The 15,829-nt window shown below is 42.3% G+C and overlaps 1 protein-coding gene across 8 annotated transcripts in view; it reads right to left on the minus strand.

The window, feature by feature from the left end:
- Window positions 1-2,713: 2,713 nt before the first annotated feature.
- LOC119648028 (dynein heavy chain, cytoplasmic) overlaps window positions 2,714-15,829 on the minus strand; it is a 53,520-nt gene continuing 40,404 nt past the window's right edge. For 7 of the 8 annotated variants that reach the window (XM_038049452.1, XM_038049454.1, XM_038049450.1 and 4 more), the window contains 5 exons: window positions 10,716-10,833; window positions 7,594-10,646; window positions 3,459-3,741; window positions 3,118-3,386; window positions 2,892-3,057 (listed from right to left, as the gene is read on the minus strand). In XM_038049452.1, coding sequence (XP_037905380.1) covers window positions 2,892-3,057; window positions 3,118-3,386; window positions 3,459-3,741; window positions 7,594-10,646; window positions 10,716-10,833 — 3,889 coding nt within the window. Of the gene's footprint in view, window positions 3,058-3,117; window positions 3,387-3,458; window positions 3,742-7,593; window positions 10,647-10,715; window positions 10,834-15,829 lie in introns of all 8 variants that reach the window. The other variant, XM_038049446.1, reaches the window with a different exon arrangement.

Below are 15,829 nucleotides of genomic sequence, written 5' to 3' on the forward strand. Positions count from 1 at the left end.
ACCCCCAACCTGGAGGGCCAGTTGGTACAATTTGTCCCGTTTTTTGGCGCGGGAGACTCGCTTTCATCCTTTTCGTCTGCAGCTTTTCGTTAAGAAAGAATTCCCAGCGGTCACCACGTGGATGTAGGGTTTGCCAGAAGAGTTGTTGGTGTTGGTTCAGCAGGCGTTTCCCAGGTTTTATGCCCCATCTTGGGTACCAATCCACGTTTCGCGCTGGTATATATACTACCCTTTGACCAGCACTCGCTATTTGGTTAGCGCAATTAAGACACGCGGATCCTAGATAAAGAACCGGCGTTGGATAGCCGGATCATAGAAAAAGAATCGTAACACAATTTTTTCGCTATCTACATTTTTTAAATTTGAATATAACATATGAGTGTCATATTCCCTTATGCGGGGCAAAGTGCGTCAGGCACTATTGATGTCTGCTTCTGGTAACGTGTTTTAATCTCCAAAATTTTCCAAAGAGTGCATTTTCTTTGGATAGTTCATCACTATGCCATTCTAAGGCGGCGCACTAACCATGGGATAGTAAGTTCGGGAATAGTCCGTTTTGAAATTGCTGTCCTTTTTTTGAAGTGTGACTTATTTACTAATACTTTCCCTGTCCACGAATATCCGGCCAATACACAAACGTATGGTAGTGCCATGTCTGATGTTGTCTCAGGCCAGAGTACTTCGAGGTACATGAGTTGAGGAAAGCTTGGACCTTTTAAATGATAATGGCGGTCAATTTCCATGTGCCTGTAACTAAAGCGTATTGGAGCGGAAGAGCCTCAACTTGCGCTGGGATGGAGCTAATCATTACCAGACTTTAAACATAAATCGAAGGCGGACCTAGTGCTGTTAATGAGTCGGCATCTAGTTTCGTAATATAGTCGAAAGAAATAAGCCTTCCTAGATACAAAAATTGTTTAACTCGATATTCTGAATCCATTGCTCGGTGAATTTGTAACAGAATGCAAAAATGGCGGACTATGTTGTGGACTACCACACCCTTATACGTCGCTCTGATAATAGCTATTAGTTTATTCGAAATGTGTTGTTACACCACTTGGACCGACTATATCATATCCATATAACATATGGATATATGTGGATATATGATATGTTAGTTGATATGGATGATTGGAGTATTTCAGGACATGGTCATTTCAATGACTAGAAGGAGCTATGACGCGAGATGCAGAGTACAGCTGTTGGCAATGTCAATCTCTCTAAAAGAGTCTAGTTCTGTGACCCCGTGGTCGAAGAAGGAAACCCTCATCTAGGAAAACAGCAACAGTCCAGAGTTATCCGAAGTTAAAGCTAGTCAGGCAGGCTCAGAACTTTTCAGCGTATTCCAAATTACTTTATGATTGCCAAACCAGTTTAGTGGTTTGGCAATCATCATCACCCGAAGAGGGCGATTTGAACATAAGCAGAGGATGGTATGTTTTCTTGAAGAAACCAATGCAGTTTATACGATTCAGTCCTGGAAGCGCAACTACGCGCCGATAATAGGAAGCATAGATACAGTTCACTACAGCAGCAGAAACTTCCAAAAGATAACAAGTGGAACCCTATGCAAGAACGACGAACTATGCATATCTGCAAAAAATAAGAAATTTTAAGTGAAGCAAAAGGAGATTTCGGATTTTTTGAGAAAAATGCCCATGAGCCATTACGTTTGCACTTCTGTGGACTAGCCAGAAGCCTAGTGGCAGAGATTCGAGAAGTTCAACAAGCAGTGTAAAGATTTCTTCCTCGGTGTCAACATTTTCAAATTGTCGAAAACATTGATTGTGCCACAAATTTCCATAAATTCACGAAAAGGGCCATTGCGCTTCGTTACGCCCGAAAAAATGTCTCGACGCCGTATTTACCACAGCGCGATGATTTTTTGCGAGGGGCTGGGCCAAAGATGATGCGGCGGGAATGAGTTATATTCCTTTGACTTCAACTTGGATTAAATTATACATTTAACTTGCTCTTAACTGAAAAGCTCTTCAAGCAAACTTTAGATCCATTGATTTCTTTCTGGTTTGATGAAACTTTGAAGAGGGGGAGGGGTTTTGATAGTCTTTATGGGAGAGAAACGAGAAATGTGACCGACGCCGAGATATCCATTTCCACATATCTAATAGATATTCGCCGTCGCCCAGGATAAGTCATATTGAGGATGTGATTTGGTCGCCATAAAGGCCATTGGGGGAGGATCTAAGTTGAAGAGAAATTTTGCCTATACTTCATCGTCAAGACTAGCTACGGCAGTATATTTTATGCGAAACGAAAAGACAATTTTGAAGCCTTAGAAAGTCTTCATTTGCGCACAATTTTTTAAATCTATGATTCATGTATACTTGTCGTTCGAACCTCGGTCAAGATACTTAGGGAAAGAGAATCTGCATCAATTGCTCGTCTGTATGGTTCCAATACCAATATTACTTGCGCAAAGTTTGTGAAACTCACGGTTTATGTATACTTGCCGTTTGCAGCAGTGGCAATTGAGGTGGCGCCCCATAGCGAGGGATAAACTGCTTTTAGTTGCTCACACATATAATAGTCATCTGGCGGGGTATTCTTAGAAGCATATTTCCCCGGTCCATGGGTTATTATTATTATTTTCATCTTAACATAATGTCAATAGCAAATGCTGCCGTGTTTTTTACACTTAATATTTTCATTGGGGAAAACCAAATTACCATAAAGGAAGTAAAACAAGTGCAAATTGCATTCAATAATATTTATTGGGAGTATATTTTGAATAATAGTTTAATATTTTGTTTATAAATGCTTTTGAAGCATTCAAAGTTGATACTCTTGTGTAACGTAACGTAAATATAAGACGGTATTTGAATATATTTTGAATATGTGATTAGATGAATATATTTTGATAATTTATTATTTTAATTCAAAGCGGTGGATGTCAATACAGCAACACCGCGTTCATAGAAGCTGTGTGGATCCTGTCCAGGTGCAACTGCCAGATCAACTGTAAACAACAGTTCGGATCTGGTTGAGTTCAGATAAACCGGCAAAGTAAGTTTTCCAGAACGATGATCACCGGTAGCCCTTTAGAAAAAGATTTTTCATTAATAACTTTCCTTCATTTCCAAATTATATTAAACTTACTTAACCCATTTCAATATAGTCAATGGAAGATCAGTCATAATCGTCGAAGTAAGCAGCAATTGATTGTTCTTGCAATTAGCGCCTTGCAATTTCAGTCCTACCACTCCAAAGCTGCTATCCTTCTGACCATTGTCGGAACCAGACTCAGTGATGGTCACTTCTAGAGCCAATTCTTCCAAAGACCAACTGTTTGCTTGAGCCACGCACTGGCGAGTTGCGGTAATGTAAGCTTCAGGATTGAGGAGACCACCAAGCCAAACAGGGAAGCCCTAGTAAATTCAACAGATTTGTATTAAAATATGGCTCAATTTGTTTTTAATAGGGAAGATATATTCAGTTACCTGTAATTCCTTAGCACCAGCCTGTGATACTAATTTTGACACCTTCTGTAGTTGTTGGACACGGTTGCTGAAGTCCGTTATCCATTGAATTACTGTGCACCCAGCAGGGACAGTGTAGCGCCGCCATCCTTTCGGGATAATACCGCGTACCAATTCGGACAACATGGAACGATGGTGATTTGTTTGTTTCTTTTCACCTTGACAAATTAAAACGACATCCTGCAGATCAGAGATAACAGTTTGTAGTAGTTTTGCGCCGGACGTAACTTCGCGTTCAAAGTATCTGAAATCGAAATGTATAAGATATATTTTTGATGAAATTTGATGGAGGTAATATGAAAATAACTAAAAGTGGTTTATAACGTATAACGGGAAAGATATGAGAAAGCTCAAAAATGGGGTGCAATACTAAGATGGCAATATACCAGGTGTAGAGTGACAGTAGCCTTCTGAACGCCATATCGGTTTATTCGTTAACTTACGAGCAAACTAAACAGCATTTGCGCCACATATTGCCTTTCCTGTGTAACCAGAGGAAGGATGCGAGTGAAACCCATTGAATGCTTGTGGCAACCTACGGCGATGCTGTTCCAAACCGGGACTTCGCTCCAGCGAGAGCAACATTCATTTGAAGAACAAAGATCGCCAGCAAAGTTTGAGGGCACCGCCTTGTAAGCGCAAATGGTCACAGATCCCAGGTAAATTCAGCAACAACCGGCGAACAAGCTCGATGTCGGTCAATAAACCGTCTACGTGCTATGGGGAAGATCAACAAGACAGAAAAAAGGTTGCCTCATCAACTCAATGAAAGGCAGATGGAGAAACCTGAAACGGTGTGTTAGTTGTTGGTTTATCGCTTCAAGAAGAAACTAGGTTTTCCATGCGAGAAATGGATTCATCTCAAATACACAAAGGGGAAGAAGTCGTCTGTTCTGCCCGGCAAACTTTCTACATCGCCGCCAAGACCTAATCTCGCTGGCCAGAAAACGATGCTGTGTATGTGGTGGAATAAGTGGAGCTGATCAGACTCTGTCACCCGATCACGTCAGCTTGGACCATGCGGCCATTGCAGAAAGACCGGAATGGATGTGAAAACACGACAAAGTAATTTTACCGGTTACCATGAATCGATATCTATACCATTATCGTCGTTGATTACTGGCAATGTGCTACAGCTGTATAGACAATTTTCCGAAAAGCCTGCACTTCTCAATTATTCTACGCCACGAAGTTATAGGGTGACTCCTGAGTTCTGAGATTGTGAGTTTCATTGCATGGTATAATCCACAATATAGTTGCCGCCTTTTCTTAAAGTGTGACCTATCCTCTGCCACTTCCACTTTTTCATTAACACATCATGGGTATCAGATTTGTACATCGACCCCTATCAGCTTAGGTCACAATACCCCGAAGACACGAAACACAAACTTGAATTGCGTTCTTATGCGTCGAGCAAAATCAAGCTCGGTATGCCGGGTGGGAGAAACAATATTCCTTAGAAATAAATTGATCAACGCTTTCAATATTTTGCCCCAAGGACATGACTTGGATGACTTAACTTGACTTGAATCCTTGTCAAAATCAATGAGGTGCTGGTGAAGTCAAGATATGAACTCCGCACACTATTCTAAAATGATCCAAAGAGTGTTGAGGTAGTAAGTGCAGGAAAGTCCAGAGCGGAACCAATTGTGCGTCCAGTTGATCAAGCTTTGGAGATGTTCCTTAATACGTTTTAGGATAACTTTAGTTAGTTTAGTTGCAATTTTTACGATAGCAGGAAGCAGACAAATGTCCTTCCAATTGTCGTATTCAAGACGGGTATTCTTCTTCGGAATCTTGACGACCATCCCTTCCTTTCATTTACCGGGAAAGATCTCAGATTCCAGCACTTTGATAACATGACGTAGACAGGTATTCTCAGCTTGATCTTGAGATAACTGCATTGCAGATTTTAGACAGGGAAGCAAAAGCGCGCTGTTAATGCGTCGAGAAATTTTCAGTGCTATCGTCCGCAGGAACCACATCTCCTAGATATACAAATTGATCGTCGCTGCTTGCCTCTCTTTCAAATCCAGAGCCATTAGGCCAAGGTTTATGAGCCGATGAGAGAGCAAACATATGCCAACAGCATAGTCAAGGTATAAGTTAGGTTAAGGCCTATACCCCACAAAAGGGTGAATGCCCACCAAATATGTTACGGTGACTAGCAATTTAATTAAAAGAAGTGGTATTTCGCCAGATGTTATTCGATTGAGAACCGTAGTGGAATCTGCCCTCCACCTCTTAAGTTGTTCGTTGTTATAGATGACGAGCCCACCGTTAACGCCCTTTACAAGACCATCGAAACACTGGCGGCCACCTGCAATTTTTTCGCGTTTCAGCATATGATGGCGAAATGTCACGGCGGCTACTACACTTCACTTCCCAAGATTTATCACGGAAACGTAGTTCGCCCCCAATTGCAGTGGCAATAAAAACCTTTATTTCCCTCCGCTCCTCGATCCGCTTTTTAGTGGCAGCAGTCAGCTGGATCTTATGGCACTCCTTAGGCCCTTTGGTGATCAAATTCACTTGGGGCGGGGAGAAGAGTACTTTTGATTTCGACACAATGCTCATCAATATTCCCCGCAAATTGTTCAAGATTTCGGCAGTTCGTTCAGCAAGAAAGTTTTCCCACAATTCAAAGGCAGCTAGGTCGAACCGCATTCAGTTACGGGCTCTCTACCCCTGTGAGTAGACGCGGACGCGATACACAAGCGGAGGCAAATGACTATCAGGTGACGATTTCGCTTGAGGCCGATGTCAGCGCATTTGTTGATTCGTACATCGAGGATGTGATGCTGAGCGGGATGTGGTTGATATGATTAGATGTGCGTTGCCCGATTAATGTGCCGCCGATGACATTAGGCTCCCCAAAACCGCGTTTCCCATCACATGTCTGAGCAAGGATTTATCAGAGCCCACTCGACATTCAGATAACCCATCAAGACCGCAACGTCATCTTAAGGAAGCCTCTTCTAGACTGCGTTGAGTCGCTGATAGAAAATCTCCTCTTCTGCAAGTCATTTTGGAACTGAATCTCGCTGATACCGCCTAGCGGAAGCGGTAAACATTAATCCGACACCGGATACAACCTCGCTTCATGCTGGCTTGTAGTAGTACCTCAAGAGTAAAAGGAGCGCTCCCCAGAGTCTTGCCACTTTATTTTATTGATATTCTTGCTGGATTTTGGAGAGTTTGGATACCGTTGCGCATTTTAGTCGCCTTTTACCACAGGCAGTTAATGTTAGTTTCAGGGAGTTCTATAAACGGCAGCTCACAGAGGAGTGATTACCTTAGCGGGGCACTGATTTTCCGTCTTAATAGTAAATATTCCGAGTGGATTTGGCTCCTCCTACTCCGAGAACCTCCTTCTTAAGCGGCCATTAAGGTTGTGGTGATTCTTCCCCCTCCTCTCTCAAACGGGCTTGGGCCCATCTATGGCGGAGTGAAAATCGTTTTGCATCTGATCGTGGTCGGGAATGAGAAATGAATCCATTTCAGGAGCCCTAAGAAATCGCAAGTTTGACTCGCCGAACTAACCACACCGGCGTCAAGACCTATCGCTTCAATCAAAGATGATGCTGTGGGTCTAGTGAAACTAACTAAAACCAGATCAGACGGTCAACTTGAACCATGATCTTTTTGAAAAAAGATCAGAATGATGGTGGAGATATGGCAGTCATTTTGCAGTAAGACAACTCTCTAGCCCACTGAAAGACTTTGGTGAAGAACACCATTTGCACCCTTGGCTGAAAACTTTTCCTCAACTGCCCTACTCCCTGGACCTCGCCTTTGACACTAGAACTTGTCTTCGTAGATGGAGTACGCACTTTCGCAATAGCACTTCACCATGGGTGAGGAAGTCGAACAATGTGTTCAAGGGTGGGTGGCCTTCAAACAAGAACCCTTCTTCTTCGGGGAGACGATCCGTCAATTGTTCGATTCATGACAGAAATACGTGGCGAGCGAAGGAGTATATTTTTAATAAAGTAATTTGTGTTTTTATATAAAAAAGGAAACATAATTTTCAATGCAATTAATTGTTGCTTTGGTAAATTGAATAGAGATAAAAATATATGTTAATGATACTGACCTGTAAAGTGGATCTTTAATATTTTCAACGGTACGTCTCAACGTCTGCAAAGATTTCGGTAGCAAGTTCAACCATGCAGTTGCACTATTATGTAGTGTCTTCATCCATGATGGACGTCCATCCTCTTGATGTGTTGGGGACGCTTCAGATAACTCTTCAGCGCTATAAGCCAACTCATCATCATCTTCCAGCTGCTGCATCTTCAGCAATTTACTAACGAGATCTGTGCCGCGGGTTGTCAATAACACTTTCTCAGCGTTGTTTGGTAGCCCAAGCCAGGAAGGCGTTTGCCGATCAGCCAAGTTTTCAATCCATTTCAGGAAATGGTCGCGTCTGGTGCCATCAGGCATAGTTATGTGCCGCTGTCCATTCGGACCGCCAGCAACTCCATCGACATTAGCAACTAGAGCAAAGTCTGCCTCGAAACTTCTCGCCGTGAAGAGTTTTGATAGGAAAGAAGTCAATAGTCGTTGATCGAAATCGTTATCGATTTTACCACCATAGATACTCTGCGACAGAAGAGTGACGAGTGCATCCCATGGTACCTTTTCTGGTGGCAGATTTGTGCGACCCATTGCAGTTGCATCGATCCAAGTATCCAATGTATCACAAGCCACTCTCAGATCTGATTCGTTGAATTCGTATTTCTTCGCCCAACCTAATGGAACGTAGCGTAAACGTTCTTGAATGATGGCATGGAACCACGCCAAGAGGAAGTACAGACGGGCGCGTTCACTTGGTACTTTCATCATTCGTCCTGCTGGAACTGTTGAGAAGGTTCTCAATAAGTTAGCGCGGATACCTGGTGGAGGTTCAAAGACGAAGATACGACCAGCTCGAAGTAAGTTAACTGGAACTCTTGGACTTATTTCCATTGTTAAGAACAGACGGAATCCACTATGCGGTTGTAACGAGTGCAATTTCTTCTCTAGTTGTACAAGCCATTGAGGCGCCAAGTGAACGTTCTTCAAGAGAACCCAGCGTCCTGATTTGCATGCCATGTTGATAGCTCTGTCTGCTTGGCTGAAACCTTCCGCGGAACCAATGGCGATACTTGAAACTTGTTTATTTAATTCAGCGGCCAAATCATCGACACGACTCGAAGCATCGAATCCAGGAACGGAACATAGAAGAGCGGGTGTGTTGCAGTTCAATTGCTTATCAACACAGTGGGCGAAGTCAAGTTCAGCTTCTGCAGTGGACATAAAGTCCTCGCCGAGAATTGTTGAGACGACTAATTGAGCCGCAGCAATTACACGATCCGGTCGGAATGCCTGGATCAAAAGTAAACGATGCACAGATTGAACAATCGGAGTTAAAGCCTTCGATTCGTCCCAAAGTTGTGGTACATTTTGCTCCGGTGAACCTTGTTGTAACCAGGCTCCGATTTCTGGCATTGACTTAACCTTTTCAATAAGCTTCTTGAAGATTGGGAGACGTACAGTTAATCGATTTACAGCCTCAATTTGCTCAGGACTTAATCCTTCGATGTGTTGCTGGCTAGCAAGTAAGCCTTCCTTGCTTCGTAGGAAGAAGTTGAATTCTGCATCGAGATTCTGCTCTGACGTTCCCTTTAGGTGAATCTTGCACATTAATAGAGCAAAAGTCAGCCGATCGGAATGGATCATGCCTCGTGCAACCCGTTCATAGCAAACTAAGAATAAGTCTTTTGTTATAATATTGAGACGAGCCGTGTGTTCAGATTTTCCATCCAGATGTGGATTGTTGTATAGGACAGTGCTGAATATGTCCAAGAACATCTTTAGTGAGTATTGGTATAGGAAGTGAACTTGATTCAAGCTATCCATTGTGAAGTACAAGTTACTACAAGCCACAGACAACGGAAGGTATTGCTGCGATACAGTTTCAATTTCAGCAATGACCTTATCAGTCTCGTCGACTTTCTGGTTGATATCGTAAGCTTCCTTCTTGAGAGTTTCGAGGGTTGTAATGACCGAGTCGTCGTCCAATATCTTGCCCTTGGCGTCATTCAAAGCTTGCAATAAGCTCTTTTCCAGTTGACGGAGACGAAGTCTGAACTCTCCTTGCAATTTCAACAGATCTGAACGTTTTTCATCGATATCCGGACGTTCAGCTTTAAGGACTTGATTCAAACATTGTGACTGTAGCGAGCTGCGTGTTACTGTGAAATTCACGAATGTTACTCGAGAGCAAATGTCTGGTGGGAATTCAACGGTTGGATCACGTGTGGATAGGAAGATTACGAACGATGGTGACAAATCGATGTCTTGATCGCCAAGAGTGATCAATACACGTCCACCTGTACGTCTCAACTCTTTGTTCAACACCGGATTGAGAATAGGATCGTAGTTTTCTACATCTTGCACCAGCAATGGATTACCGAAACGTAGGGCAGACTCAAGATTCTTTCTGAATGAATCATCCAAGAAGCTTGTTTTTGTGATTTTCTTGTTGGCAAACTCGTTCATTATGAATTCAGTGGCTTGTCCAGATGGATCAATGATGAGTGGGTATCGGTTGAACCGTTTCAGCATGATAGCGTTCTCAGTGCACAGATCGTCACTTGGTAGCGCGTGTGCTTGCCAGCGTAGCCTCTCGTCTGGATTCGAGAGATATTCAGTTCGAGCGATATCAGCCCGATATTGGATATTGGCGGACTGGAGATGCTGACACCATGTTGTGAATAAGTTGTTTCGATAGTGTTGATCAAAGTAGCCGCCATAAGCAATGAACGCTGCCGACAGCATAACATCACCAATAATAGTCGACATTTGAGAGCGGAATGTCTCGCTTGTAGCTTCCCAACGTTCCCGTTCGATGTTCAAACTCTTCAACAAAGCAATAGAACGATCGACCTTGGCTTGAACATTCTCCAAATCAGCTTTGATGGCTTGAGCTTGGGAAATGAGTTGTGCGTACTCTTCTTTATAGGCAGCAATACTTTGTTCGAGTTGTGTGATCAAATCTTTCATATTTTGAGCGTGTTCCATGTTTTGTGCAGCTTGATCTTCCAAGGATTGAAGTTCATCCCGGAGAGGTTCGACACGTTTCAACATATCGGCGTATTCGATCTGGAAATAGATGGAGATGATGTAATACCGACTGGCGCCATGCTATTATTTATATAATTTGTCACTTACCTGAGCAATAGCCCATTTCACCATAGGACCACAAGCCAAACTGGCGCGGTTGACTTTCTCAAAGTTGTAGTCTGGATTGCTCAAGTATCGAGTCTTCATCTTCTCACGCACTTCATCGCTTTAGGGAGGTAGATATGGAAAGAATGGGTTAGTTTAGGTTGAAGATAAGAGAAGTAGTAGACAAAACAAAAACACGTTATATAATACTCGGGCGTTAGTTGCTTCCGTTAACTAGTAAGAAAGTATTGATATGTACAAAACATTTTTGAGCATTGGGGCTTGTGTATCCGAAACCAACATCAAGTGAAACGAATAGAAGATCCGATGTCTGATCAATATTCGCGCTTTAACAATTGGGAAAATTTGGGCACATATAGCTTTCAGGGAGGATTATGTACATTGCAATTTTTCATCATGAAGGAAATGTTGGACAAAAATGATTGAGCCGCAGATAATAGATCTACAAAGGGTGAATGGCTGAATCTTACCTTTTTGAAGACTTCAGAGAGAACATGGAAATGGGGACCTGTGGCTCCACCTCCCTCATCATCTTACTCTCCACGCATTGGTGCTTTTAACCCTAAACAGAAATTGGTGAAATTTCAATGGATATTAAAACCTAGGGGAAAGGATAATTACATTATAGAAAAGACTTCGGTCCTCTTGGACAGGTGCAGGTGTGTGAAGAGAACTTCAGGGAGATTCGGAATATAACATCCTGGCGATCCAAGAAACGACATGACTTAGATTCACGAGGGATGACATGCAATCGCACATTGTCCTAACTCGTGAAGTAGAAAGTTTAAAGTGGTGTGCATTGTCCTAACTCGTGAAGTAGAAAGTTTAGAGTGGTGTGCATTGTCCTAACTCTTTTGAACCCTTCAAACCCCTAAACGAGAGATTCGTGCGATTCGTCTAAAACTTAATTTTTTCAATATGTGGCTGATTAATGGTCATACGCCAACTGAGGCAAGGATGAAACAATCAAGGACGACTTTTATAGGTTAGGTTATAGGTTAGTGCTGGAATTTGAGAATATGGAAAAACAGTTTGAGACTAGGTCGGTCAAGAATTCAGTTGATTGAGGAACTCAAGGAAGATGAAGTTTTGGTGGGTTCTTTTTGCCAAGTATTCCGGCAAACAAAGTGGCCTCTCTAGGAAAGAATTGGGTACATCAACCCCATCAGCCCCTCCTCTCGCCGTTCATCCGTGAAATTTTCATGAATATACCGAGAAAAGAGTTAACTTTGACCGATCTGATGTCAAGATATTGGATGACGTATTTGGATATGTGTGCCATCATCGGAAAAGTTGAAGTCGAAAATACGCTCAAATCTTCATCCAATTCATCCAAATATTGAATTCACCTTGGAGATGGAAATCAAAGAACAACTACCTTCCTTAGACCTATTATTAAGGAGGAAACGTAAGACATTAGATGTGGAGATCTACAGAAAATTCATGGGTACCAAGCGAGTTATTCCCAGAATTTCGGACAACGCTCATCACCACAAACTTGCTTTTTTCAACAATATGATTCAAAAGCGTTAACCCTTCCGTATCTTCGGAGGGCATGATGAAAAAACCCAAATATACTTTGAATATCGCCAGACTGAATTAATAAACCGATCACACAATTAGCAGTTTGATCGACAAATGGAAAAGTACTTTTCAACGGTAGGCGCTTATAAAGCTTATTCTGGGTCAATAGTCCAAGAGGAGAACGGATTTAGAATTTAACCAAATGTCCCTTTCCCCAGAAAGCACATATTCCTCGCTATTCAAATTGTTGTACTCGAGAGGATAATTGCAACAGGCGTTCTATCGGCGAGATGAGTAATCAAGGGGAAGGGGTGAACGATGATTCAGTTACACCGATTTTTGAGGCAAGAAACATAAATAGGATGATTTTAGATTTCTTTACTCATTTGAATCTTAGCACTGAGGAAGGCAACGTTTTGTGAATAATCATCCCTGAAATTTCCAAAAAGCATGAAGTTCATCATGAAGTAAGGTTGAAGTTGACCCACAAAGGGGTAAGAAAGCTCTTAGTGCTGATGTGATATCGGCGGAGCATACTTGACAACTCTTCTGCACAAGTTAATTGTTAGGATATGGACCCATAAAAGAACACTTGACTGGCGTAAACGTATTCCGCTTATAAAGAGTTTACTATTAGGAATGAGAGTTTATGGATGGAACTTTATCATCTTGTGTTAGTTGTGTTCAGTAAGGTTTGCTATTTGATCATGAACGAGTTTACGTTGCTACATTTGGAAATCGTCCAAATATTCTACCAAAATTCAACTCAAAGGGCATTTCGTGCAAAATTTAGATGTCATTATGCTTCTTCTGAGCTCGTCATACGATGAGAAGTGAGTTTATATGCAATTAAGACGCCAAAACGACAACGTAGCGCGCGAAGTTCCGAGAATATTATAGCTGTTCAGGTAGGGTAGCCGCCAACGATAATGTATCAATTCCACACCGTTCACAAGAGTTGAGTCTATCTACGATGGCTATCCGGCGTATTTTGCGCTTGAATTGCATCCATGAGATGGTATTGGTAAATGAACTCAAGCCAAATGACCATCGTTTATGACGTGAGTTCGAAGATTGCACTCTAGGAGACAGATTAGAATTTTCATTGAAAAATCATCTTCTCTAATGAGGTAGATTTTTGGTTGAGCGCCTTTGTTGATTAGCAAAATTGTCGTTATTGGGGTTAGTCAAATCCTTAGGTGGTTTATGAATCTCCATCATATGCGGAGAAACTCACTGTTTGGTGTGGTTTATGGTATGGTGGCATCATTAGACCATACTTCTTCAAAAATAAAAGGACGAGCCACAACTATGAATGAGGAGTAATCGTTCAATGGTAACGGATTTTTTCCCCAGAATTTGATGATATTGACGCGAACGATATTTGTTTTCAGCACAACTTGCTACACTATGATTGTAACAATGGATTTATTGCGCAGAAAGTTCGATAAGTCATTAATATCGATAAATGGCCCGGACAGGTGGCCGACAAGATCTTATGATTTAACAAAATTTGACTATTTCCTGTGGGCCCATGTAAAGTCGTAAGTTTATAGCAATAAACCCAAGACTGTTGACGAAATTGGAAGTCAATATTCAAGCAACCTTTGGCGCCATGCGACCCGAAATAGTGTACCGAGTCATTGAAAGAAGGTGTGTTCGAATCAACCAGTGCAAGAGGCATAGAATATACCAACTAATAAGAACGATACATGACACTATTGAGCAAAATTACTCCGTTTTATCTAAATTTTAAATCCTGACGTTCTTATTGGTAAGAGAAATAAACTCTGTTGAGAAAGCAATAACCTTAACCTATGCTTAAAACTGCTAAAGAAGAGAAGTTTAAAGAACCAAGCTGTTGTGGGTTGTAACTTCTGCAAAGTCTAGGAATCGGGGAATGGAAGTAAACTTGAAGCAGGTGATGTCGTTAAAGGCGGAGCAATCCATCATATCCGAGGGAAGTTTAAAAAATATGCATAAATCCAGATGAGATCTACGCTGTTGTAGGAGAGAAGGGTAGTCCACACGACGCAAGTTTTTCTTAAAGAAGGAACGGGTGAATTGATGTTTCACATTTTCAAGGGGACGAGAATCACAGTTATGGAAAGGTGCCCAGATTACGGAGCAGTACTCGAGGGAATTGAGGAGCACTAAGGAGAGTTGGATGGAGTCAAAATTAGAGGAGCGAGAAGTATAAAGCCTGACAATTTTGTTGCTCGATTTGTGACTTAGAAGCAATGCAATGAATGTCGGAGTGGAGCTTATTGTCGAAAGTGACTCCGAGGTCTTGAGTGGAATTTAGGTATGATCAGGAATGTCCGTTAAAAGCGTAGAAGAGGGAAGTGGGTGAGGATTTAAGCAAGTTGTACATAGAGTGACACTTTCTGACTGGGCGCGATCCTTGATAAAAAATTAAAATAATAAAAGACCCAGAATCGATCCCTGTGGGATGCCGGAGGAGGGGGAGCAGGATGTGCAGTCATCAAAAGGGTCCGCAGGATCGATTGAAAAGCTAAAAGATATGTCGAAGTCTTCAGGAAAGTCAGTGTAAACACAGATATTTAGCGACAAAGTTTGCAAAGCCGAGCAAGTTGGAGGCTTAACAAAGCCATGTTGCTATTTCACTATAGTACACTGGCATATCTTTCCAAGATTTTGGAACAGGAGGAGGGAAGGGAAATGGGACGGTAATTTTGGGCAAGCGTACGAACGCCACTTTTGTGAATGGGGATGATGAGAGACCCGGCTTTTGTTGAAAATCAGGGCTAGGGGAAGGGAGATGGACTGACCAGTTTCAAGCAAAACGATGTCTTGAAGACCACCGCAGCCAGGGCCGCCATTGGCATAAAGTTTGCTAATAAGACACTCGACAAAGAGAGGAGTAAGGAGGCTACATCCATTAGCGAGAGGGAACATAGACTGAGAAAAAATAGCGGCAGAGTAAATTACAAGAAAATTGGGAGGAGTTAGTTGAGGAGTCAGAGTCTAATGGACGGAGGGGATAGCTGGGCAGGATAGCGGGAGTTGCGAATGTGGTTCCAGAAAGGTTTGAAGTTTCCGTGCTTCAGTGAGCCTTTAACACTGGTCAGATATTCGTTTCTGGACTTATGTATAAGGGATTCGACTGAGGAACACAGAGTTTTAGAAAGAACTAACTCAGCATAGGTTTTAGAAGACAGGAACTTCTTCCTGGCAATGTGTTTCTGACGAACTTTTTGTGGACTTCAGTGAACCAGACAGAGTGAGAGCGCAACACTTAGGAGAGGAGGAGACTTAAAAGGGAAGAAAATTAGAAGAAGTGGTATAGAAAGTGTTGAGTGCTTGATCATCCGTTAATGTGGAGAGGAGGGGAACTTAGTTGATTGCTGCCGTGGCTGAGTTCAAATCTTCGAAGCTCGCCTTACGAAAGTTAAATTTGGTAGGTTTCTGTGCGACAGGGAGAAGAGTCGGGATAATAGAGCATCGAACTCGAGAGCAGGATGATGCGCGTTAGAGGCAATGTAAGAGTGGGCATGAGGGGGTTATAGAAAGAGGGAGGGTTGCTGAGGCAGGGAAAATATATACAGGAT

This window comes from Hermetia illucens, chromosome 2 (genome assembly GCF_905115235.1).
Source record: "Hermetia illucens chromosome 2, iHerIll2.2.curated.20191125, whole genome shotgun sequence".
NCBI lineage: Eukaryota > Metazoa > Arthropoda > Insecta > Diptera > Stratiomyidae > Hermetia > Hermetia illucens.